Raw genomic sequence first — 26,903 nt, 5'->3', positions numbered from 1 at the left:
TAAGTGTGCAGAATCCACCAACGCCCTGCTGGGCGTAAGCTTTCTGTTGGTTAGTGCTTAGGAGACTGATTCTCATGGCCATCAGCTGGAGCACCAGTTCAGTATTGTCTACAATAGGGCAGAGAACCTGCTTGCTGGTTTCCCATGGGCATCTGGTGGGCCACTGTGGGGAAAGAGGATTTTGGATTAGATGGTGCATCGGTCTGATCCAACAGGCTTCTGATGCTCTGTGGCCCTCCAACTATGGTTGGATTCTAGTTCCCATAATTTCTGACCATGTTCAGTTATTCCTAGCCAGCACGGCTGGTGGCCAGGAATGATGGGAGTTGGGAGTCCAGAATATCTGAAGGTCTGCAGGTTCCCCATCCATGGTCCAGCAGCTCAACCTGAGACTTTCCCAGCCTTATCTACAGAAGCCAGCAATTGACTCTGGGACCTTCTGCATGCAAAGCATGGATGATATCCTGTGTACTTGTTCCATTAGTGCAAGGATTTATACTTGTGCAATGCAACTTCTCCTCTTCTCCTCCCTCTGTCTGCACCCCATGCCCTCCCCAAATCTTTACCAGAGGTTTGGGGGGAAACTCAGCGCAGATTGGGGGTGGACCTGGGGAGGTAAGCAGGAGAAGCTCCATTGTGCTAATGGAATACATTGCTTAGCATTGCTTTGGCTACAACCCTGTGTGTCCCACCACATGCTTCATAATGTTGATGACTGTCTCCATCCAAATACTCCTGCAAGAAGGAACTCACCATGTATGGAAATGCTGCTCATGGTTTTCTGGAGTTTTTAGAAAGTCAAGCTTATTCTGAAGCTAAGACTGAAGCAAAGGGCAATTGATCTGTTTCTAATAAAGTGTGAAAGGAACAGAGGAAGCAACCTTCTGCCAAGGCAATTTGTCTACCTAGGCCAGGACTGTTTGCAGCTCTCTGGGGTCTCCTTAAGAATTAGTCCACACCCCTTGCCACTTTTAACTGGATTGAATCTCTTATCGCCTGTATGCAAAGTGTATGCAGTACCACTCATGATGGCTATCACCTGGCGGCCTCTGGTGGCAGAACATGCAACCTGCAGCTATCCTCATGTCATCAGTCCTGCAGCACAGCCCCTTGGGTGGTATTTAGTCTTGCCTTCTTTCAAACCCTTGAGGAAGGTACCATGATGTGTGCTCAAATCCCTCAGTGGCATTTGGGGTGGGGGCAGTCTTCCTCGCTCAGCCTAACCTACTTTGCAGGGTGGTTGTGAGGATAAAGCTGGGGGGGGGGGTAGGACAGAGGCGAAGCTAGCTGCTCCAGCACCCGGACCAGCCCACATGCTATGCACCCGGGGGTGGGGCAAGCGTCCCACAGGGCTGCGGCGGCTATCTCCACCTCTGTCCCACAGGGGGGGGTGCCACCTGCGACGATGTAACCCCATCTCAAGGATGACACCTGGGGCAGACCACACACCCCTTCCTCCGCCAGTGGGGTAGGAGAAGAATGGCGTGTATTACCTTGAGCTGCTAGGAGGAAGGGCAGGATAGCAAATTAAGAAATAACACAGAGGTTTAACTCGAGCAAATTTCTTGACAGAGAGCCTCTTCATCCAGTGGGTGAAAAGTTTTTCTGTTTTGAGTCAAGGCGCTGCATGGAGTGGCTCAAGACACCTTTGCAGTTGAAAGCTGGGCAGTACATTTCTTGAACTCCTGCTCTTTCCCTTCTGAGATAGGTTTTCTGGCAGGTAGACACCCTAGGGAAACAGATGGCATCTGCTGCTTTCTCTGAAGGTCAGGCAATCTGTCTGAAACAGCCCATGGGAAATGGATCCTATCCAACCCCCGTCAGCACGGCTGGTGCACTCTGACGTTATTCCTCTGGCTCCCAGGCCCATTCAAGGCAATGTGTGGCTCTCATTAGGTGCGAAGGCTGCCCTGAACCTTGCTGTTTTTCTTTTGCAACAGATCATTCATGACCAGGGCAGTTACAGTTTCCTAGTGTGTGGGACCATCTTTGGAGCCTTTGCCTTCGTTTTCTACATCTTCCTTCTGTTTTCCCACAGGATGCACCCTCAACCCCAATCAGGTAAGGGCTGCCAGCCCATTATCCCAACCTCTCCCCCTTCCTTCCACACTTCTGAAAAGAATGGAAGAGGGGGGGTACGGCATTAGTGCAAAGCAAGCCAGGGTGGCTTGCTCCAAGGAGAAAATGCAAGGAAGTGTTTGCTTTACAGCTGCTTCCTGCCTGTTCTTCCTGCCTGGCTTGGCCTACAATGATCTGTCTGGCACCCCAAACTTTACTTTCTTTACTGTTGGACAAAGAGGCTAGGGGGTGAAATAAAGCACTTTTTAAAAACAATATAGCAGGAAAGTGGGGGTGGAGGAAGAGCTTAAAAGGTGCTCAATCAATTTTTAAAAACAAGCATGAGTCAGCTTTCCTTGCTTAAGCTGCAAACAGACTTCAACATTTCAAAGCCAGGAGTAGCCAATGTAGCCAATCCTGGAAATGTTGGGAATTCAACTCCCAACAGCCCCAGCCAGCATGGCGGACACTGGGGGGTGATGGGAGGTGTAGTCCCAACACCATCTTGAAGGCCACAGATTAGCCAGCCTGCTCTTAAATCCTAAGCTGGGAGGTAGTGGTTAAGGTGCTGCACTTGCACATGAGAGACCAGGGTTCAAATCCCCCATTCAGCCATGAAGTTCACTGAGTGGGTGACCTTGGGCCCATGATCAACTCTCAGCCCAGCCTACCTCTCAGGGTTCTTGGGAGGCTAACATGGAAGGGGGAGAGCTATGTACACCACCCTCTGGCTCTTTTGGGGGAGAAGTAGGATATGCAATAACAGCTAAATAAGCAGGGTTTGTTTTACCTACCCATGTTACAGGCTGGTGCACACAACTCACCCTGTAGAATGGGGAAAACAGGCCACAAAGCTGTCAACTCACCAATAGAGAATACAAGATTACAGTCTCAGTAGAACCAATAATTTAAAAATGACAATCTAAGTCATGGCAAAAGGCAGCTGGTGTAGCTTTGCATCTGTACCAACACTTGTAGCATGGAGAGAAAAAAATAAGCCATGATCTGAAGCCAAGGCTTGTTCCTGCCTTCCCAGTCGTGATTTTATTCTCCCCAAAACAAACCAGAGTTTGGGCTGCAGCCAGTGGTTCCATGAACTTTCCCTGCTTGGTTAAGGGAGGAGCAGAGCAGGTGCGCTTTGAGCTTTGTGCATAGGATGGTTAAACTAATCCTGTTTCCACTTCTTGTTGCATCTGCTGCTGTCAACATGAGCATCTTACTACAGTGTATTAAATCCATTGTTTTTCCAGATAAATAGAGATATGAGCTCAACTGAGTTAGGTGTAGAATGCATTATGCAAGTAGTAGCAAATGTCCCATTATGAGCTGAAGTGGCTCAACAGGTGGGGCAGAGCCACTGGCTAGCTTCCTAACAGGAGGGTTGCTATTGCTTACCAGGAGAGAGATGGATGAGGCTGTGGACACAGTGCAAATGCACTGGTAGGAGCACCAGATGGACTCCACTGGTGCGTTCATGCCACGCCGATTTCCGCACGATCTCACCACCCTCCCGCAGTAAACAAGAGTGACCCACCTGCTGGGAAGCTAACGGCGCAGCTTCACCCCGCTACCCGATTAAGAGCCAGTTGTAGGCAAGACTCAGAACCACCCAGTGCAGTGCCATGAAGACACAGTGAACCAAGAAAAGTGAAATGGAAATGCATGTCTTAGAAGATGCAGAGAGCTAAACCTAGCTCTCTTTGATGTGTGCACATGGCTGTGTTTGGAAAGGGTAGAAGGTATGTAGCCTGCCAATGACTTCCACCTTAAAAGTCAAAGCTCATCCACTGGCTGTTTCGTTTCTGAATGGCTGCTGAGAGGAATCTTGTTTTGCAGATCTGGATCTGTCACCGGACAAGCCGCCACCATCAATGGAAGAACCTGGACTTTATCAGAGCTAAAGGAAGCCGTGAGTTTGTATTTGGATCAAGCACACCGTCACACCAACCAAAAGAAAGATTTGCTCTTACCGTCTGGTTTAAAACTACCTGGATTTTCTATTCTCTGACTTGTCGGTTCCAACTCATTCACATCAGCCAGTCGGTCCGTCGCTAGAGAAGAATCACTGTAGCAAGAATGAAGACTGGAAGGGCTGGAATCTTGACATGTGAAAGTTTAACTCCTCTGGTAACCTCCCATATCCCTTCAGGAACACAGGCAGTGAAAGGTGTATTCCTGTCACTTTAGAACCTTGGGGGTAGCGGGAGGCTTCCTAAAGTTCATTCACTGCAAACCAAGAGGCAGCTGTAGATATTTCTAATTTGATCAAGTTGCAAAACGTTTGCTGCAGCATTATGAACTCTATTCACTGATGCTGTACAACAGGCATCCAGAATTTTATTTTATTTTTTAAAAAATGCTGCATCACCCAGGTTGAAGTATTCAAGTTTTGTGCGTCTCCAGATGGGATTTCACATGGCGGAAATGCCAGGGCAGTGGGAAAGGTACAGTGAAACTAATGGTGGGTTGAGTTCAGTAGAACCAGAATATACTGACGGTTCACAATTAGTACAGTAGAAGGAACAGGAGAGCTGTAGGCTACTTCTGTTGATGGGACAGCTTTACCCATGAAGTATGAAAATTTTGAAGTACATGAAGCCAAACATCAAGTCTCTTCCATTTGTGCAATATAATGAGGTGCCTTCCGGAAGCAGAACTTGAGAGGTACTGAATATTAAGAAGGCAGCCATGTTCTTGACTGTTCTAAAGAGAGAAGGTATTGGGATAGTTTAAAACTTAGCTTTAGCAAACTTGAGCTGGCTTTGTTGCAATTTCTGTCCCACAGATAGATATACATGTGTGTGTGTATATATAAAGGAATGTTTAATGTGATTGCTCTTGTCGCATGAACTCGTGGAGTAACTAAGATGGGACCCAGCAACTTCACTCAAGTAGAGCTATTTTCCCCTAGAGGCTTGTTGCACTGCTCATTTCAAAATTGTGCATTATACTGAATTTTTCTGTTGTCATTTGACTTCAATTGCTATGTTGCATGGGTATGCGCCCTCATCTTTGATTTCCATGTTGTCCAATCCTTAAAATATACCCGCCTTGATTACAGAGCTTGTGTCATCTTGTGCTCTAAGTTTATATATGTGTGTTGGACCACAGCCTTTTCCAGTGGACTACCTACAGCAACTGCTCCCTAGGATTCTTGGACAAGGCGGCAGAACCAGGTAGACCTTAATCCGATTAAGCAAAACGTTGTATTTCTCATGTGAACCTGAGCAACAATATAATTTGTCTTTAACAGAATGTTAGCATTGCAAGAATATTGAGTTCTCATGCTGGTTTACAGCAAGCCATGGTTTACCAGGTGTGGGTGAAACTGCAAAATATCATTTGCCATAAACCAGAAGTGGGGACTTTTAATTTCATTCCACTGTGCACATGAAGAACATGCTTGAGCAAAAATTACACCTGCTTGTTTATGGCAAACCATGCTTTGCTGTTGCATCTGATAGCAACAATTGTGTTAACAGCAGGAGTAAAAGTTGCATTCCTGATTTGGCTTATTTTGAGGTTACACCTCACATGCAATTAATCCATACCTACTTCATTACTTATTTAACAAGCATAGACACTTTACATGTACTGCAGCATCACTGTTCATCCCAGTAGCTAGCAGCCTTTATAGAAAGTTAATTCTTTAGTGTCCCTTTCAAGTGTAGAGAGAAAGACAAATAAGCATAATTTTACAATTATTCTACTAAATAGGTATAGCTTCTGTAACTGAAAAGGTGTATGAACTACATAAGTATACGTTTTAATCTCAATTTTGAAAAAATATTGCTGTAATAGCTAAAAATAACTACAAAAACAACACATGTGCCTGCTCAGGAAATATCAGTTAGAAAACTGGAACCTTGATAAATTCTCTTGAACTGTTTCAGATGCACCACGGGTGCAAGGCAAGAGACATGAACGCAGAAAGTCTGAATGAGTTAAAGCTTTAAGGTATTGGGATCTAAGAGAAAGGAATCTTGGGGGGGGGGTAATTTAATTCAAGCAGAAAACTGTCGTAAACTGGCACTGAACGGCTGTATACACATCATCCCTTTAAAGCACCCCAAAATCCTAGGCACTGTGGTTTACCCCTCAAACTACAGTTTCCATTATTATTTGGGGGAGGTGTTTTAAATGTATGGTTTGTAAATAGCCTTGGTCTCCTAAATTTGCTTCTCCAGTCTGATTTCCTTGCCATTCGTGTTCTTCAAACCACAAATGGGTTAACAGTCACAGATACTTCAAATGCCAGAAAGCAAAAAGAAAGTAGGAGGTTCAGTCTGTTTCTTCCAAAGCAGGTTTCTCAAATTGTACCACGATGCCACCAATCTATTTTTGCTTACAGCGCTACAGCTGTGGCTGAGAAACCTAGAACAGTACTTAGTAATGAATAGGCATCATTTGAATACATTCAGATCTTTGAGAATGGTACCATCACTACTGATAGAGAAGAGGCACATCTTCATTTATATATTACACGGTTCAGACAATGCTTGGTGATTACACTGCTGCTACCTCTATTTCAAGAATCCAGAGTGAGATGGCTATTATAACTGAACTGCAGTGACAACTTCTTTCCACTGCAGAAGAGTAACACTCCAAATAATGACATTTGTTAAAAAATATTTATTTAAAAAAATACAATTATTTTGCAAGTCTGGTTGCACATATTAACATGATTTGCTACACTGTTTAAAGCCATCTTGCATTATTATACAAAACATATCCCTCTGTCAGTTCTTAAACAAAATAAGCAATGCTTCCTCCAAACTTTACTTTTTTAAAAAAAAGATTACCCTAAACCTTTTTTTGCACAAAAGTCTAAGCAATAGAAAATAGTCACCTGATTTTGCAGCAAAGACCTTCATTATGTTTGGATGTGCAACAGCCAATATATACCGACTTTTAATAGCAAACTAATCCACAAAAATGGCATCACTGTACAGTTTCTTGAAGACTTTTAAGACTAGCTTTTGACCGAGAATTATACTCCTGTAATAAAATTGTTTCTTAAGAGGCAGATTTTTCTTCCTTTTCTAACCAACCTGTTAACATTTTGAAGGCCTCCCTCATATCTTACCCAGAGGTGCTTATATAGTCAAAACAATAACACTGAGAACATACTTAGAACTTTGGCTATTATGCAATTGCATTACATATCAGCAATATTTTACAGAATGGCATTAACATACTGGATATATATCAAATGGTACAGATTTTCAGTTTTTTTAAAAAAAAATGGGAACAAAACATCAACAACCTACTCTCCCCCAGCTAAATTCACTTATTTTCCAAATAAATCCTGTTTAGCCAGCCAAACCTTCCACACATGGAGGTTCATATATTGAATCCATTCTAAGATGCACCAACACAGTCCCTTCCATGTTTGAGACTGCATGCATATTGCAGAACACACATGCAGCCCAAGGTCCTCTGTACTAGAATGAGTACTTGCCTGGTAGAAGCTAGAGCCAATTTTATTTTCTCTACAACCAGCCGCACAAAGGCCTTGGGAGAAGAACAGGGACTTTATTCCCAAAGGGAGCTAAAATAAGAAAGCCCTTTCCCTACTGTAAACCTGCTCTGTTACTTCTTGTAAGTAACAATAACCTGAGGACCTAGCGTAATCCACTGCCAGTGCTCTGCCCTGCATTGGTCAGCTTGGGGGATAACCAATTGGAGCCCTTAAGTTGAAGACTCAAGACAGTTCTACTTTTGATGCCAGAACTGAGCAAAAGCAGAGACTTTGCTCTAGGAACAGCAGTCATTTAGAAAGGGGGGGGGAGAGAGAAATCAACAGTGCATGAGCTTATAAGTAAAATGGCAACTGCAGGAACATGCTCTGCCATCTTAAAACAGGTGTAACCCAAACAAAAAGAGATGGAAGGCTTAGATCTGAACAGTAATGTCCCAGAGCCACCACTTGAAACTCATCAGGAGCCTCCAAACTTGCTCCTCCTGCCACAAAATGGTGCCTATAAATGCACTAGGACCAGGAGTCCTCAAGCCTTTTCAGACATAGCATTACCTCAAACATGCATTTGGAAACCGATCCCCTTGGGTGGAATCTAATGAAGTAATTGTTTGTGCAAGGACTTCCAGTTGTGCTACAGAACTTCTCCTCTGATGCCCCCTAAATCTGTTTGGGGGTTCCCCCAAGTCCTCTGAGAGGTAAGGGAGAGGAAGCTCCATGGCACTAACAGAACTAATTCGATGGATACCGTCCTTAATTTTTACCATATATTTGTATAGTGGTAGAGGTGCTGCTGCAGCCAGCTTCAGATCAAGTCTCCCATCATGGTAATGACTCTCAACCCACCAACTGAAAACCAATGCACTAGATAGTGTCCTGCTGAACAATATAACACAACACAGCGGCCAATAACAATGGCACTAAACACTATTTATAGACTAATACAAATAATCAGAAATTACAACCAAAGTCTCTAAATCTTCTTCACCAGTCACAGTAGAATAATTCAAAAATTCAATACACAGTGATACCTTGGGTTACATACGCTTCAGGTTACAGACTCCACTAACCCAGAAATAGTGCTTCAGGTTAAGAACTTTGCTTCAGGATGGGAACAGAAATCGTGCTCCGGCGGCGCGGCAGCCCCATTAGCTAAAGTGGTGCTTCAAGTTAAGAACAGTTTCAGGTTAAGAACAGACGTCTGGAACGAATTAAGTACTTAACCTGCGGTACCACTGTATACGTAACCTGTCACCAAATATCACCGGAACAGAGTTTCCGGATAACCAATCTGTTTCGTTCAATGCTTCATCAGCCAAGACGGTACCATATGAGCACTGATCCAGAGCATATTTTCTACAGCGGTTATATTTGCTTACATGTAAGATTGGCTCGTTAAGAAATTGAACTGCATCCTTCTCATATTAATTCTTACAAGTCTGGCTGATGAAGAATTGATCAAGATTGGCTGATGAAGCATTGAACAAAACAGATTGGTTATCCGGAAACTCTGTTCCGCTGATATTTGGCGACAGATTATGTATATATCAAACTTTTGAATTATTCCACCGTGACTGGTGAAGAAGATTTAGAGACTTTGGTTGTAATTTCTGATCATTTGTATTAGTCTGTAAATAGTGTTCAGTACCATTGTTATTGGCCATCGTGTTGTGTTATATTGTTCAGCTTGTCTATATTGTGACACAGGGGTCTGTTTACAGACTAGATAGTGTCCTGACAGAAAGACAGAACACTGAAGCATTTTGGAGTCCTGGAATTTATGTAAAGTCATCAGCTCCTTCACAATATTAATTCAGGCTTTTTTCATTTGCCAAGTATTTCATGCTAGAGCACTATGTTCTAGCTTCTCTCATTAGCTCCCAAGCCTCTACCTTTTGCGTATTCTTAGATACACATGAGCATACTATTTACGAATACAAATATGGGAGGGGATGCATGAATTATGCTACTGTACCCACACTGTGACGTACATAAGGCCATCTGGTAACACTGCTATAAAAATACAAACACTATTTTAAAAATACTTTAGAACAAGACTTTTCTATACAAGTTTGAAAGAGTAGATAAAAAACTTCTAGTATGGAGCATTTAAAAGTGGTGCAACTGAACAGCAAGACCAAAAGTCGACACCAAGCCACAGTTTCAAAACATTTCCCCAAAGAAATCTCACCACTCAAGAAGGACCAGCTAGAAAACCTGTGCATTCAACTCACTACTTGCTCCTCTGATTACACAAAGCTTCCCAAAGAGAGACTTTCTAAAGACTCCCACATGGGAAAAGGAAAGCTTCCAGTTATTAATACAGTGCTCCACTTATGTTACGGAGCTCACGGTGACAAGATGTTCTGATGGCCGACGGCTTTAAAGCGGGGATCGAATCAATTCATGAAACAGAGGGAGGGTCTTCTCCTTTCAGGGAAAAGCTGTCACCAAGTATCAGTTGTTAGAAACAACACTAAGTTCCTGCTTTTGGACTTTCTGCAGTACCCATTTAACTATGCAGGGGGAGATAAGATGTTGGATTATATAGACCTATTAGCAGGATTCAGCAGGATTTTGGCTACTCACTGATCTTCTGTGAGAAGCTCTGAGACCAAAATGGTTAGCCAGCCCTGATCATTTCTGCGTAATTCCTATTGTGGCACTGCCCAGCCCTGAATTAAAGGGAAGAAAGCATTAATATATATATATCAAAACAGATACTGGCCCATTTTGGATGCTGAGTTTGCAGCTTGCTTAAACCACTGTTCAGTAGCTGGCCACAACAAGCTGCTATGTCAAAAATGGGGAATTGTGGTTTAATGTTGATTTACTAGCCAGGATATTAAACTAGAGCTTGAAGATGGTTTAAGATTGGGGTGAACATTCAGTTCCCCATTTGGGATGCAACAGCTAAACATCACTTTATTAAACCAAGAAGCAAGCAGTGAAATAGTCAAGCTGCTCGATTCCACCCACTAAGCTATGGTTTAGCAAGCTGGGAATTAGCACTGTTTAAGATTATTAGTAACTTTACCCAAGCATCTCCAAGCAACTACCAAATATGATATACAACATGTGAAAAGCAAAATAAAGCAACGCACAATACAAGGTAATCAAATAATATCCATCCATCTTTTAAGATAGGTCTAACCACTACAGTCCCTGTGAAGGGGGGGGGGGAGAAGATGTGTATCCAAATCAGGCCACAACCCATTAATTGTACTTCAGTTTCACAAATGACTGTGTTAAATACTCTCCTCTACCCTTGAGCCCTTTAAGGACCACATCACACTTTTCTCCAGGGCCACAGACATCAGCCTAATGCTTTCTCCACAAAGAAATAAAGGCTGCACACACTGGCAAGATTAGGAGCTGTTGTGTTCAGCGGCACTAGATTAGGTCATTCCCTTGTGGCTTACTGATACTATTTATGTTCCCGTTAACAGCCGTGGAGAATTTAAAGTTCTCTGGCATTTCTTAGAATCACAGAATTTAGGGTCCTCTAGTCCAACTCCGTGAAATGCAGGAATCTCAACATAGAATCAAAGATAATAATGGGTTCGTTGCGCCCTCTCGCAATCTGTTTCAACCTCAACTGCTGTAAAACTTGGTGGGATGACTGTGAATGGCGGCTGAAATCCAATACACGTACTTGGGGGAACTGACACAAAGTAAGAGAAGGAAGTCCTTTCTGCTTACTTAGAACTTGAAAAACAACATTTAGTTTCTTGGGCATCCCTTAATCACTCTTTCTGTTTTAAAAACAAACAACAGCCCTCTTGCTACAATACAAAGATGTGCTGTGTGAACAAGTGCTTACATGCAATTAGATACTTCAAAAGGCAATAAAACAGTTGGCAACGATATAACTCTAGCAGATACAATGAATGATTTAGGCTACCCCAAAGACTGCCAAAACTGAGCGAATGAGGTAAAGAGCAATCAGACACCAATTCATGCCAACATAGTATGCAGAATACAAATCAGGATTGCTCTTCTCTCCCAAATAACTCCCAAATAAAAAACAGTTAACTCCCTTAACTTGGTGACACACCTGGTTATTTTCTTTTCCGCATACATACATACACACACACACACACACACACACACACACATATACAAATATAACATCCAGCATTTAAAGTTAGATCAGACTCTAACTTAAGTTTGCACACAGTTGAAAGCATAAGAAAAACTTCTTCTGTAAATTAAAATGTTTTCAACACATCCAAAAAAAACTAAAAGAGAACATGCATGAAAGTAAAAAGACCTGTCCAACCTTGGAACTGGCTGAAACACAAATACAAAATATCTATATTAGCTGGTTATCTCTTTTGAAACCTTGCAGCATGAAATCCCAATTCTACTAGCACTTGGATCACTGACAGAATAGAGCTGCACCAATTCCACCCTTCAAAGGTGGCACTGGGGTGGAGGGAAGGTGCTGTAGCATAGTGGCTAAAAGCACGAGACAGTTGTTCGCTGTAAGCCCTCCAACAACCTGCCATGTCAAGGATGAAGCAGAGAGCTGGTCAAGACCAAATAGAAAAGCAAAGCCTCCACAAAATGAAGCCACGGAGCTCTATCAAATCACTCGAAACAGACGAGCAATAGGTGTATGTATACCTCAGCCCAGTATAACAAGCCAGCTTACAACAGTGCATCTTTTTGAGACTGGTGGGACTAGATTGTGAAACCTGGATAAACAAAACTGCTACCAAGATGGCCCAACTTTGGTTCACTTACATGTTTTTAAATATACACGCGGCACAGGTGCACCATATACCACACAAGAAATATTTGACGAAAGATACCCTGCCTGTTTTCTTTGGTGATGGGAAAAAGAAGACAAAAGAACAAATAGTTTGATTGCATTCCTTTAGTGCTCAAGAAGAAATGTAAAGCAAAACAAAACCTCGCTCTGACTTCTCTCCTACCCCCAATACATATGCCAAAAGCAGCCAGCCTAGATTGGCTGCTATTAAAAAGTGCTGTCATTACTTTAGCCCATGAGGCAGAATACCAACCCCCTGTGCAAACTCGGGGACGCAGGTTGCCTCCTCTCACTTACTACTTGCAGCTATTTTTCTGCATGTCTGCATTAAACAGAATATATGGAAATATTGCACATTCAATTTAGGCACAACAGACATGGACCTTTCAAATGACTTAGCTGATCACGTCTGGAAAATGAATGACAGCAATGCACCTTCAGTAACAGACAAGAACACACCTTCTGCTGTCTCTTTGGGTTCTAAGCTATATTACACCATTCCTTTCCTCTTACCAGAAGTGGTTTTGGAAGGGTAGTGCACGAAATTAACTTCTGACTGTTCTTGTGAATGGTGCATCACAAACTCTATGGGAGAAGGAGAAATTTAGTTTATCTATTTCAGTGGGTGTGTGTGTGGGGGGGGAACCAGCTAATGTCTTCTCCTTTAGCATGGTACTCAGCCCTAGGGGACGCTCATACATAGGTACATATTTTGAAATTAACAGAGATTTTGCAGAAGCGCCTGGATGACTGTGCTCAAGTCCCCTGCTGATCTTAAAGAATGGGATGGATGCAAAACACAACATTTCAAGCTTCTCCCAAATCCAGTAGGTTTAATCTTGCACTGGAGGTACCATTTCAAATAGTTGCTTGCTTTTCACGCTCTCTGCTTCTGCAGACTACTAAAAGTCATCATTAAAATTGTGGTGGGAAATTGCATTTAGTCCTTAATAAGTAGCTGGTCAACACTTCCCAATTAAAAAAAAAAAAAAGCAAAACCCTGCCAAACACCATTCCTGGTATTTATCTTAACTTTCCATCAAATAGCTATGTGACACTACAGGTCTTGTGGTACTTTCGGGACTTTGGCCCAAATCTAGAAGATAAGGGTAGCACTTATGCAGAAATACTATGCCTCTCAATGCATCTCTTTCTATGGAGAGATAACAACTAATGCTGTAAACATCTATCCAGGTTCCCATCATACTTTCAATTTCCAGTCATATAAGCCAGACCGCCACATCAGGAAGCCAGCATAACATGACCACCAAATTACCTCTAAACTATCCTCATAGTGGAGAGATCCAAGAACAGTTCAAGTATGGTTTAACCACTCCCTTGCCGCAAGATTAAGTGCAGTCTGAAAACAGCTTTTAGCTCTTTCAGGCTATAAAGCAGCCCACACCACCTTGCCCTTTCCCACTCACACCCTCCTCATCAACAGGAACACTTTCAAATAACCACACATTATTTCTACTTTTAGGAGCATCAACATGCTCAAACTTTAAATCCGAGTGAGAGTGTGGCCAAAAAGAAAAGTGGATCACCCAGAGGTATCAGGGGCCAAGAGCAGCACTGACTGTTCTTTGGATACCTTATTTGTTGAAAGGGGACAGGGGAGAATAAAATAATAGAATACAAGCAAACATTCACTGCTCAAATGTCAGATCTACATACGACCTTATCAAGCATCAAGACAACACCACACACAGCATATCAGATATATGGTTACCCCAATGCCACAAAACATCAGTTGCCAGGATCTGCAGTTAAAATGGTGTGCTTCTTTAAATATCAGGGTTTTGTTTTTTAAACCTACCAAGCAATATCAGACGTAAAACATCCAAATATTTCTAAAGACCAAAACGATTCATTCATTCCATGTGCTATGCATTTCTCTGGAGATGAATCAACAATTTTGGCTAAAGGATACACAACTAGATCTTCTCTATTTACAGGCAACACCCTTAAAATTTTGCCCAGTTCTTCTATATCACCATAAAATGCTCCTGAAAAGTTTCCTCTTACAAAGAGATAATATATTTTCGTACAGCATTCCTGCATTACTAATAGAGAAATTATCAACCCTAAAGCAAGCCTTAAAAAAAAAAAACATTTTCCAAGTATTTCTTGGAATGCCAGCTTCCAATGGAGATTAATATTTTGATAGGTTATACAAGAAGCAAAGGGGCAAAAGGTTACCAGTCAAAAAGGAAAGTTGTGACTGGTATCAGCTGCTGCAGAATCAATCATTGCATTCCACCCCCCTCAAGAAAAATCGCTTTACCAAGAGAAGCCTTCTTAAATCAGAAGAACCAGGTGAGAAAAGTGATCTTGGAGAACAGTCTCCAATTAAGGCGTTTCCATAAAAATTCCCTTATGTCTTGAAAGGAATTTTTGAAAAGGCATTTAAACAGGGAATAGCAAAAAAAACCCCAGGCCTGTTCATATTGTCTCTGTGGAATTGCAAACCCCATATTGAAAAACAGATTTCATCATTTCGATGAAACCTCTTTATCTTGATTTCCACCTGTCCTTTTTCCAGAAGGCCATACCCTATGTCTTCTGCAAATCTGGGGAGAAAGGCCCAGGAGTGGAGGGGCCGTCCATTCCGGACATCGTAAATGGTCCATGAGTACTCAGCACCGATGGAAACTGAAAAACAGAAACAGATACCAAGATTGCACCAGTGTAAAAGGTTTTCTGTGCACTAGCATTTATCTTTTCCACTGATAGCTGGTGTGTTGAGACTATTCATTTCAGCAGAATAATTAACAATTTAACATTACCATTTCTAAGAAGCTCGTCTGTTCATACTTGCCTTTTCAGTTCACTACTCACACTGCAAAATGATCTTACAGAAACAAACCAGGGGAGCAAAGCCACCAGAGATGACGTGGCGACAAATGCCTCCGTTTTTCTAACCTGGTACTATAACAGTTTGTCACTAGAGGGCGTTTTCACTGGGCCATTTTTGACTACAGTACATGACTGAGATAAAAGGCTATCCTGGGTTGAATTCTTTTACTCCAAAATGCTTGTGAGATTGTTATTTTTTTATTCTGCCAATTAACAGATCAACTGGAAAACCTTTTTAAAAAGCAGCTTTGGACAACTGTTCGTAGCTCCTGCCAGCACATAATATATAAATGCCACTTCAAGCTTCAAAGTTTGCTGTAGATTACGTTGAGTATTCTCTCTCTCTCTCTCTCTCTCTCTCTATATATATATATATATATCTCATACACATACCTTAACCTGCATATCACAACCTTGGTTCTCTCATCTCAGCATCCATATACAAGCACTGAGTAATTTACTTACGCCATTTTGATGTACACACCGCGTCACACAAATTAAAGATACAAGCTGTACCTTAATTTTTCTGAAAGGCTTGAATAATAGTGAAAAATTGTACACTACCCTTCATCCAAAGATCACAGGGCGGTTACAACAAAAAAAAATTACTCTTATGTACAGTGGTACCTCGGGTTACATATGCTTCAGCTTACATATGCTTCAGGTTACAGACTCCGCTAACCCAGAAATAGTACCTTGGATTAAGAACTTTGCTTCAGGATGAGAACAGAAATTGTGCTTTGGCAGCAGCAGGAGACCCCATTAGCTAAAGTGGTGCTTCAGGTTAAGAACAGTTTCAGGTTAAGAACGGACCTCCGGAAAGAATTAAGTACTTAACTCAAGGTACCACTGTACACAGCATAACAACATACTCAATGTGTTCCTATTCAATCCCTAAACGGTATCCTTCACCTGGAATCGGGTGCGGCACTCAAAGCGAACAATTATTTGCTCATCTAACCATTGGATTATCTCAATGACAAAACTATGCTTACTCTTCTGGATTAACACAGTCTCCACTGTGCTCATGTTCCGTGTTTCATTAAGGATTTTCCATTAAAAGAACAAAGCTAAAAAGAACACATTAAAAGAACATTTTCCAATCCATTGTGCTTAAACTGGAAGGCTTCCAGAACTAAGGGTACTACAAAGTCTGGATTACATGGACTATTGTTAGCACTCACCCTCCAAGTCAGAATTGGAAAAGCATGCTTTTTAAAAATTCTGGTTTGCAGTGCAAGTGTTAACCACAGTTTTCTGATTCACTGTCACAGCATCTAAAGTCAGCAGTAAGCTGCAAAGTGAAAGTGAAAGTGTGCAGAAGAGGAGGGAGCGGAGGAGCCCATGGCTTGTTTCTCAAATGGAGAACCATCTGAATTGAGATGAACTTCTAAATGAACCTATAAGAAGAGGAGATATTTCTATTTTTGCAAATCTTGTTGGCTCTTTTACATAAGTCATCCACTGGTGGAGTAAGGGGGGTGCTGTGGGTGCGGCCCGCCCCTGCTGTTATCCCTGAAGGGGGGGTGATATCGCCCCCCGCCCCCCATCCCCCTGGGATTCTTGCCCCGCCCCCGAGTACACAGCAGGTGGGGCACTCCAAGTGCCAGAGCAGCTAGCTCCACCTCTGAAGTCATCCACTGGAACTTACCTGGAAAAGGGTGTTAGCACCTTGCAATCTTGCTGGGCTGAGAGGGGCAACTGGACTGAGAGTGCTCCAGAAATGGATACTGGAGAGCAAGGGGCTTGGGGTCAGCAAAATAGGCGTCTGTGAGACATACAAAACAATGTCACAACACTAGTTTAATATAGGAACTTAACATAAGAAACCATTTAACACCTGAACTTCCATTACCAGCAGTATAACTAGCAAGCATCTAACACTTCCAAGCCACCGAGGTCACCTGGGCTTAGAATCATCGAATTGTAGAGTTGGAAGGGATCCTGAAGATCATCTATGCCAACCCCCTGCAATGCAGGAATGTGCAGCATACGGGGAGCGAACTTGAAACCTTGGCATTATCAGCACCATGCTCTAAGGAAGCCAAGGCAGTTGTTTCAGCATCAGTTGATGGCACCAGACACCCAAAATAGCAGGTGATCAAGTTTGGAAAGTCACTACTTCAGTTTAATAGCTTTTAGTGAATGTGTGCAAATCTACAATTGAACATGAGCTAGATAGAACAGATTCAAGCAAAGATGGTCACTTTTAACAGTGATCTGAACTAATTTCTGACATCTTAGCTTTGTTCATGCTGTACTCACACAGCTAGTATTTTTTTAAAAAAAACCAAACCATGTACCTAAACCTTGCTGTATACTTTCTCTCTTTGAAATTAAGCTAGCAAAAAGAGCATGACATTTGCATTGGCTTTTCGTGTATCCAAACATGAAAAATCAGCTTAGGATGTTTGGATCTCTCAAATGATCAGCTTAGGATGTTTGGATCTCTCAAATGATTTTCATGCCACCCTTGCCAAAAAGTTCCAGAAACGTGAGGCATTCTAAAGTGACTCTATGCTCTACCTCCATCATGTAAAGATCAGTGCATATTACACTAAAGACACCTTGGTCTGGTTGGCTATGTACCTGGTCACAGGCAACAGGTTAGATTTCCATCCAGCTTAGAAAAATCCCTGTCTGCTCACTCATAACCTTTAGAAAAGTTAGCACACCTCTTCTGAAGAGGTCATCTCTCTGCCATGCTTCCTGTACACATACAGGATTTGGTTTAGAAGTAACGGAAGACAGGATTACCTGTGAAAAAAGTGCTGGTGTAAGAGAAGCAGTAGGGAGAGAAGGGCTTAGTATCCCCAGCGGACTTGGGTCACTGCCAGTAATGACCAGAGTGGGAGCAATTTCCAGCCCTTTAGGCTTTCTAGTTCGGCTATGCCGAAACTCCTTTTCTAGCATGGAAGAACCCTGCTCTTTGAACTCCAAGACTTGGTTCTGAGAATGTTCCAGCTGCTGGCACGACACAGGCTCAGGATCTGTGTCTATAGCCGGATCAGAACTTAAAGGTGGCAAAGGAGACCTGGGAGGAACCTGGAGAGGAGGAGAAACGGAGGCTGCAGGAGGAGTAGGGGCGAAATTGGCGGTCAAGCACGGCAAGGATGTGGACGTCTCAGCTTTCGGTGTTACCAGGGACTCCAAAGCCTGGAGACTCTCATCTGAGCCAGAAGGGAGAGTGGAAGCAGCTGACAGAGTAGAGGGTGGCTGAGCGGTAGAGGCGAGGGGGGAGATCGAAAGCTTTTTGGAGGACACGGTCACAAATTTTATGACCGACGGTGTCGGATCCTGAGGACCCTTTTTCTCCACCAGTTTCTCAGTCGGGTTCTCCATATTGATTGGCTTAAAGAGTTTTACACAAGAGGAAGAGTTCAGGGAGTTCAAAGTGAATGAAGAATATAGGCCTGAGTGGATGTAATCGTTGCGGCTGGAGGACTTTGCACAGGGCTGAGGCTTCTCCTTCCCACAGTTCTCCACGTCCTTTGCAGCATTGCTAACGTCTATCAAGCCCGCCTGAGACTCGGCATCACCCTCAATCCTGCCAACTGCTAAGGGGTCCATATTCAAAATCTCCGGGTAAGACACAAACTTGTAAACAAACTTCTGGCCATTCACTTTTTTGATGATGTTCTGTGGAAACATCAAACAATAAGAAGGCGTCAGGCACTCCTCTCATTTGAATTCTTGCTTCGGCGCCTCAAACCAAGGACGCCCCACTTCAATAAGAAAATTACTTACATTTGAGGACAAGCTTAGTTACATAGTTATTATGTGTTAGATCCAGGCTAAGTTGCTAACACTTCATCAGCAACGACCAAGCCCCATTGATTTTAATGGAAATGAAGTACAACTAGCTTAGCCTGGATTCTGCCTACATTTATATCCCACCCTTCCATTTAGAAACTCAGAGTGGCTTAAGGGGGTGGGGGGAGTCCAAGGTACTGTTCATCCCTGCAGTAATCAGGTCACACCCAAAGTTAGCTTCAACAAGGCTACAGCACTGGCTGAATCCAGAACATTCACCAATCATGAAAAGTTTTGCCATTTTTCTCCTGTCTGGCCACCCACACACTAAAAAGCCCATCCGCAATGTGCATTAAATCATAATGGCCCTGAACTTATTGTCACACGTAATGGGCCCAGACTCGGTCTACTACCTACACATTTTATGGCCTTGATTTAAAAGGCAAGGAAGCTTAAGCCCAAATACTGAAGATGGGCACTGTGTTTGCATCTGTGGGCGCACTGTGTTATAGCACCAAGGTTAAGTACTCAAATGAGAGAAGATTTATGTAACTTATGTAGCTGATGGGAAATAAGCAGATGACATTCAGCAAAACAGCATGAACTGCAGCCACTTCAATGCCTCTAAGCCGTATTCAGCAACACTTATTTCCTTCTGTACTTACTGAAGTACTGAATTGTAAGTTTAATGAGCAAGCCAATGTTATCTCAACTTTAAGTTCTAATCTGCAGGCCTCCGGAACATTTATTTTCTTATCCCATGCACCCACACAAGGACAGTTTGAAAAATAAGATCATATCCCTCTTCCTTCTACTTGGGTAGCACTGAATAGGCTCCTTCTAGGGGGGGAAGCAATGTACTTGCACAGGAGGTGGGGCAGCTTCCTATGTCGTTCACTATTCTGGAAAAGGCAATGCATATATATGTGAAGTAAAAGGGTGGGGGAGATTAAAGTCTATTTGAATTCAGACTTAAAACAAAATATTTTAGGACAGTGCCAAATGCAAAATGGCATCACAGGAGTATAGCAAGTTATAATTACTTTGTGTTTTTAGGGCTTTCATTTCCCTGAAATTTGTACTCATTTTTGGCAACCTGACAGGTGATTTTCTTGGAAAGCCTCACTTAAACGTCTAAGACACTTAATAACTCTTTAGAAGTACTTCAGGGCCTGAAAATCTAAACTCTCAGCCACAGAAAACAGCTCTCATGATACCCAAGCTTGTACAGTGGTACCTCGGGTTACACATGCTTCAGGTTACATACGCTTCAGGTTACACACTCCACTAACACAGAAATAGTGCTTCAGGTTAAGAACTTTGCTTCAGGATAAGAACAGAAATCATGCTCCGGCGGCGCGGCAGCAGCAGGAGGCCCCATTAGCTAAAGTGGTGCTAAGAACAGTTTCAGGTTAAGAGCAGACCTCCAGAACGAATTAAGTACTTAACCCGAGGTACCACTGTATAGCATTGCATTACCCTTGGAAAACAGAAAAGCTCATTAGGCTGAGGCAGAAGGAAAGGAGGGTTCCACATCTGATACAAACTAAATGCTGGAGTTACCTTCACATAGTAATATCTGAGAGCACGACTGAGTTTGTCGTAGTTCATACTGGGCTTGTTTTTACGGATCCCCCAGAGGCGGGCCACCTCTTCCGCCTGCAGCAACTTGAACTCTCCGTCATTGGAGGTCCAGCAGATGACATCCTTGTTCCGAGGCTCCTGGAGGAGTTGTAAAAGGAACTGCCACAACGTGATCGCACTGTCCATAGCAGTGAGCTGAAATGCAGAAGAAGAGAAGCTGAGAAGATTCTCACAGGGGTCATACACAATGCTTTGGGGGGGTCACATGCACATCCCTCCTAAAATAAACGGTATGTTGCAATAATCAGTACTGCCGGAGGAGAAACACGAGTTACCAACAGAAACAAAAAACAAAAGTTTAGGAGGGCCACATTCTCTACACTGGGACTATTAAGAGTCTCATTTAGTTAAATCAAAACCGTTTGGAGAGCCACACTAACTCATTACATTTATCTATGAAAAGTCCCTCCATAGGTCTAGCTTTGCTCACCAGGAACTGTGCCAGTTCAGCAGCCAGATTAGACTCTTTGCAGAACGTTCAAAACAAAAATAGCGCAAATAGCACACAAAGCGAAACAGCCACAATTACAATTTACATTTTTTTTCTCTTAAGAAAATGCATTACTACTGATGCTGGAGGGGCAAAGGTTGCCGTCTTGTTCAAGGATTGGCCACCATGTTGCTTTTTATTTTAGCACTCAAATTCTACTTCTGAATGAAATCCAAATTATAAAATAGAACACATTAGAGAAGGGATAGCCAGTGTGGTGCCCTCCAGATGCTGTTGATCTCCATCTCTCATCAACCCCTCCTAGCATGGCTAATAGTCAGGGATAAAGGGAGCTGTAATCAAACAACATCAGGAAGCTACTACATTGGCCAGCTCTGGATTAGAGAATGAAAGGCGCCCAGGCCAATTTTCATATTATGCAAACAAATATACCCTTCATAAGCAACCACCAATCCTGGCTCTCTGATGAATGTTCAAGTAAATCCACACATTTGCAAACATGTGTTGGGTCATACCTTACATGTACACCTGAAAAACTGTAGTGTCTGAACAGACAGAAACCTGCTACCACATCCCTGTTCAAAGAAGGAGAGATGAGCAGCCAGGCTACCCGCTGGTGCAGGCACCTTGCAAGTTCTAGCTTTAATATTATATTGTCCTCCAAACTCCTACAACTGAAGAAAGCAGGAGAGGTACCCAGTTAGATATACAGCACACTGAAATAAAGAGGTTCTTCAGTGGTGGAAATATTCATCTCACCTAGCTCTTATTTCACCTGAGTGAAATTCACCATTGGCAAACAGTGTGCAAAGTCCAGTCTAATGGGGGCTATCTTTTCCTCTCACACAGGCCAAAGCGAGATGTAGACACAGCAGAGGCTGTAGCAGCAGGACTTATTGGAAGGTCACTATGAGGATGGAGCTGAAGTCTTGGCCCACCACTATCCTCAAGGTCCTTTCACTAAACTAAGTGCTGAGATATACAAACTGCCAGTTGCAGGGCAGGTGGTGCAAATTAATACCCAGAATAACTTTGGTAGCATGTACATATTACAGAATCAACACAAAAAGTAAGAAATAATTCTGTAGAAGAAACTCTTCGGCCTATTCAAAGGAGATGATGGAATGTAGTTGGCTCTATAAAAGGATTCGCAGGACAATCTAGCATGACAAAACAGGGTTACGCATTCCTAATTAAATTTTGCCTTGGGGCAGGTACTTCCCCCTGCTCCCCCTTTAGGTAGAGTCTGTCATTCCGTCTGTTTTTAATGGGACCTTGCCAAGGAAAGGAGTCATTTAAAGAACTCAAGACACGCACTACACAGATATGCAACACTAGCAGACTGTACTGTTAAAAGAACAGGCATTTGTTGAGTCTTTTAATCTGTTTCTTGCTGGATATTCAGAAGCAGCAGATCACAACGCCCCTCAACTCCACTTCTGACTAGAACCAACAGGATTCTCTGCCTCAAGACACAACCAGGTAAGAAAACTGAGGAAGCCCCAGTTTTACATGCAAAGGATCAACTCTGTCACTTTGCACTAATCCAGCTAAGAAACTATGATTTGGTGTTTACTTTTCAGTATAGAAGCCACCTTTCTAAGGAACTGCTTACCGTTTTGCTTCTGTTCAGGCATTTTGCTAGCAAATAATGATGTCATATAGGTAAAAAAACAACCTATAGTTATGCCACTATCCTATAGCTAGGACAAAAATACACATGCATCCTCACTACAGGGATGGGTGGGAGCTTTGTGCACTAGTACACTTTCCTTTTCATCCCTCAACAACTCTGATTCTACTCCAGCACAGCTGCAAAGGTATTCTTACTTACTAGACCTATTAGTTGCTTGTTACTTAAAAGGTCTCCAGGTGGTTTACATTGAAAACGGAAGCATAAATTCAACTCAGTTGTTGCATATGCCATGGAACAAGGTCTGCTCATGCAACTAAACTTTCCTCCCCTCACACACACCCCACCAGCTCTGGAGGGTTAGGGGGCATGGAGGTCCTATTATGCAAGCATACCTCAGTCAGAGCTACGTTCAATTCCACCCCACATTACAATGACATTTTCCTTCAACACCTGGTGCCAAAAGGATGTCAGTATGGGCTTACTTCAAATGGTGCCTGCACATTTTGCTTCATGACTTTCATTCGGCAAGGTTTAGAGTCTAGGTCCCCTGCTGGGGACAAATACAGCAGCAGCTCCTGTATCCCACCCCCTTTGATGGCTCTGTCCTTGAATATGCCAAAACTATTCTCCCTGGGTGGCCCCATTTCAATGCCATTATTTTTTGGCACAGAGCCATTCACTTTGTTATTATACAGGGGAATATTTATAAATGCATCCTTATTGTAGTTCAGATATTTTTGTTTTAAGAAAATGCTGTGATCTCAGTAAGCATTTCCGGGGAGGAAATCAAAGTTCACAGGAGAAAGGGTAGGCTTGCAGAGCTGATTACAAATAGCTACCATAACCTTACAGAGATCAAAGTCCTGAACAGAACTGCAAGATTTCAATGCTTTTAGCAGTTGCTTTCATTTTCCAAGTTCCTGGCTTGTATATGCGCGCACGCACACACACCAGACTTCACACCACAAAAATGTAGCCCAAGGATTTTCATACAAATAACTCAGACACTGACAGAGCATCCCATCTCACTGATTGCTTTCAGAAGCATTTCTAAGGGATCTTGCACACTCAATGAAAAGAGTTCTTAATATACTTTTTGCGACTTTTTCCAATGGAAGAGAGGTAGAAAAAGCCCCATAATAAGCAAATTCAAGTGTTTGCAGCAGTTTGCAAACATGAACCCCTCTGCCAGTTTAAGTTTTCAAAAACATACATTTGTTTATTTTTCTAGTTTGCTCCTACCAACCACAAAAACATCCCGCTATGTCACCCTGCTCCAGTTCCTGCCCACAACTGCTGTCCCATCTCTTGGCCAGGTTAGCAGCAGCAAACCAAACACAACACAAAGCAGGGCAGCTGGGTATAAAGCAAGCAAAGTGGAGCAAGGGGTACAGTGGTACCTCAGGTTACATACGCTTCAGGTTACATACGCTTCAGGTTGCAGACTCCGCTAACCCAGAAATAATGCTTCAGGTTAAGAACTTTGCTTCAGGATGAGAACAGAAATCGTGTTCCAGCGGCGCAGCGGGAGGCCCCATTAGCTAAAGTAGTGCTTCAGGTTAAGAACAGTTTCAGGTTAAGAACGGACCTCCAGAACGAATTAAGTACTTAACCCGAGGTACCACTGTATTTTGCCACAATGGCAATAAGAAGAAAGTGACAATGGATGAGGGTCACATGCAGTGAAGCAAATGGGGATACTTAAGGAAAGATAGGACTCCCTTAGAACAGAAGCAGACTAGTTGCTGCAGGACTAGATTAAAGTAAACTTAAAGGGAACAAGAATGTGAGGAAATGCTAACAGATTCTGAAAATCTGAATGGGGCAGAAAAGAGTAAGCAAGTTGTGTAAGAGGGGGGAAATTAGGAAGGGGTCCAGAAAAAAGTAGCAATCTATGGGCTGAATGGATTTTACTATGGGGCAGTGGGAAGAAAAGACAATAGAGATTACAGGACACCAGGAGAGTCAAATGGTAACAGAGGGACATGTCTGGGATGCAGAACTCAGATCACATAACACAGATCAATTATTATCTCTTCTAACTGGTTTTAGGAACCACAGGATTGTTATAGAAAAAGGTAATAGGCCAGAGTTTACCCATATATCCAAGTGCCTTGTTTATAGGTAAACAATGCTAATTTGTGTTAACGACTGGAAACCAGAGGCATACCCTAAGTTATCTGCGTAAAGTTGTGAGTTTAGCCATGAATTTCATTGCTGAGCAGGAGGAGAAATGGCAAGGCGATATGAAGGCAGACCATGGGAGACTATGGAGTGTATGGCATATATGTGTGTGACGACATGATGCCACTGTCGTGGCAAGACCAAACACAGAAGTGATTTTTTTATGATGTTTTTACCGGGGGGGAGCTGATACAGCTCCTTGCCAAGCCCTAAGTATGCCTCTGCTAGAAACACAGAACTAGGCTTAGGGTATAATTCAACCCCCACTGCCCACACTGGGGTATGTGTGTGTGTGTTTGGATTGCATCACTCCACTGGTACAGAGCTCCTTTTCCCCTCACAGCAGCTGGTATGGGTGACAGGGCTATGGGTGCAGAGGTGTCTCTGCCACACTGTGCAACTGCCAGGCCACAGTTCAGATTCTTTTGCCAGTCAATGTGATCTTGTATAATGGCAGGCTCTGCAGGGGTGATTAACCTGTATTTGGCCTACAACTCACATCATTTGCGACCACTGGCCACACACGCTGGAGCTGATAGGAGTCCAACAGCTTCTGATAAGCCACAGGTTAGCCACCTTGATACAAGTCCAGATCATAATCCCATTAGGAATTTCAACTAACAAATTATTTTTAAAGTCACAACCTCTTGAAACATGCAAAAAGAGAAGCTAAAGTGAGCACAGATTCTTCTTTAAAGAGGTGTTTGTTCACATGAGCATTACAAGAGAAGGGCTTATTCTTTCCACTCCCAAACTGTAAGTTACAGAGTGTATTTTAGGAAGGACATAACTCTGGGATAGCTGTGTATGACATCCTGTTGTTATGACACACACAACCAGTATAGAAGCTGTGTCCTCCTGAATAAACCCTGCAGAAATACCCAACACAGTTTACTCACATTCATGCAAATGCAGCCTCGGGTAACAAGAAACTGACTGTCATAAGTGCTAGAAACCAGAAGAAACATACAACACAAAATAGGGAGACATGAACTCCAGGAAAGCCATGATGAAAGATTCTGAAAAGCAAGGCAGCTGGGAAGATAACAACATATTTGAGGAACCACATCTTAAGATTTCTGCAGAAACCAGAAGACAAAACTGAGATTAAATTCCATAGGCTGGGTCTGTAGTTAAGCCCCAGGGGATGCAGGACAATGTACAAACATCAGTTATAAAGAAAAACTAATGGGCTTCTGCCAGTATAGTCCAGCAGACAGATTTCAGCTGCTCGAGCCAGGAAGGCATTTCCGAATTATTGCATAGCCAGAACTCTCACACCCATTCCCTTCCTTCACCTGTGAAAAAAATGGCAGTAGTTTGGGCAGGGCTGCTTGAAAGAAGCCAGCGAGATAACATGCTGTAGAGAAGCACCTATGCACCAGCAAGTGAAACTAATGTAACTGGCAGCAAATGCTGACCAATTTGATTTTACTAATTACAGAAGCGAGTGGTTACAACACAGCCAAGTCTGTGAGTAGAGTTGAGAGAAGGAATGGGAAGAAACCCATAAAGCAGCTGCAACAGAGAACGGGGGAAACTGGTTAGCAGCCCCACATGGAACCACAAGGGCGGGCGATGGGGGGGGGGGATGAGCTTAATCTTGTACGGAAGCCCTAGTTTAGCCCCTGGATTAATAACAAAGCGGTTCCCCAGAGCATGGGCAGAGAGCACTTCTGCCAGCCTTCGAGGACGCAGCCGTCCGTCCCACCTAGGGAAGCAGAGGCCACCGCGCGGGCTGAGCGTCTTCCAGGGCGATCCTGGCCGGGCCGGGGGTGTGGCGCCGGGGCCCGGGGCGGGACGGAGGTCGACGGGGAAGGGGTCCCGGCCCGGCACTCACCTAGGCGGAGCCCGCCCGCCCGCGCCAAGCGGTCCCCGTGCGGCGGCAGGTGCTGAGCTCCCTGCCGAGTCCCTGCCTTTCATGGCCGGGAGTCCCCGCGGAGACTCCGAGTGCGAGTCCCCATCCCTTCGCGGCCGACGCGGAAGCAGCGAGCCGCGTCGCGAAAGGGGGCTGACGGGGCAGCAGCTTCACTCCGTAGCAGGCGGACTCCGCGGTCTCATT

General features: G+C 43.3%; 2 protein-coding genes and 2 long non-coding RNA genes across 5 annotated transcripts in view; 3 read left to right on the top strand and 1 right to left on the bottom strand.

Annotated features, from left to right (window-relative positions):
- Positions 1-4,403, top strand: part of MFSD4A (major facilitator superfamily domain containing 4A) — a 45,849-nt gene extending 41,446 nt beyond the window's left edge. The window contains exons 9-10 of the mRNA XM_081195784.1: positions 1,941-2,061; positions 3,895-4,403. Coding sequence (XP_081051910.1) covers positions 1,941-2,061; positions 3,895-3,959 — 186 coding nt within the window. The 3' untranslated portion in view covers positions 3,960-4,403. The remainder of the gene's footprint in view (positions 1-1,940; positions 2,062-3,894) is intronic.
- Positions 1-26,903, top strand: part of LOC308586709 — a 280,032-nt gene that overhangs the window by 74,470 nt on the left and 178,659 nt on the right. The window lies entirely within an intron of this gene.
- Positions 6-26,903, bottom strand: ELK4 (ETS transcription factor ELK4). Of its 2 annotated transcripts, none has more exons than XM_081195785.1 (6): positions 26,682-26,903; positions 20,490-20,705; positions 17,931-18,812; positions 16,825-16,941; positions 14,870-14,969; positions 6-163 (listed from the first exon to the last, which is right to left on the bottom strand). In XM_081195785.1, exons 2-5 carry the CDS (start codon positions 20,694-20,696, stop codon positions 14,871-14,873), a joined length of 1,305 nt encoding a protein of 434 aa, XP_081051911.1. In that variant the 5' UTR covers positions 20,697-20,705; positions 26,682-26,903; the 3' UTR covers positions 6-163; position 14,870. The 2 variants fall into 2 exon arrangements, with proteins under 2 accessions (XP_081051911.1, XP_081051912.1); XM_081195786.1 differs by lacking the exon at positions 6-163 and adding an exon at positions 4,413-5,716.
- LOC308587890 lies at positions 5,731-14,429 on the top strand. Its single transcript, XR_014008559.1, has 2 exons — positions 5,731-9,033; positions 9,073-14,429. It is a non-coding gene; the product is annotated as an uncharacterized lncRNA (long non-coding RNA).

The sequence above is a fragment of the Podarcis bocagei genome (genome assembly GCF_964188305.1).
Source record: "Podarcis bocagei genome assembly, chromosome: 5".
Taxonomy (NCBI): Eukaryota; Metazoa; Chordata; class Lepidosauria; order Squamata; family Lacertidae; genus Podarcis; species Podarcis bocagei.
This window is presented reverse-complemented; position numbering and strand designations above follow the sequence as displayed.

Excerpts from the sequence above, each read along its gene's own strand:
- ELK4 (XM_081195785.1), bottom strand. The coding sequence starts at position 20,696 with ATGGACAGTGCGATCACGTTGTGGCAGTTCCTTTTACAACTCCTCCAG. Across the intron at positions 16,942-17,930 it reads CACCAGCACTTTTTTCACAG|ACGCCTATTTTGCTGACCCC; the intron begins GTAATCCTGTCT and ends TATGTCTCACAG. Across the intron at positions 14,970-16,824 it reads GTGCTAACACCCTTTTCCAG|TTTCCATCGGTGCTGAGTAC; the intron begins GTAAGTTCCAGT and ends TCTGTTTTTCAG.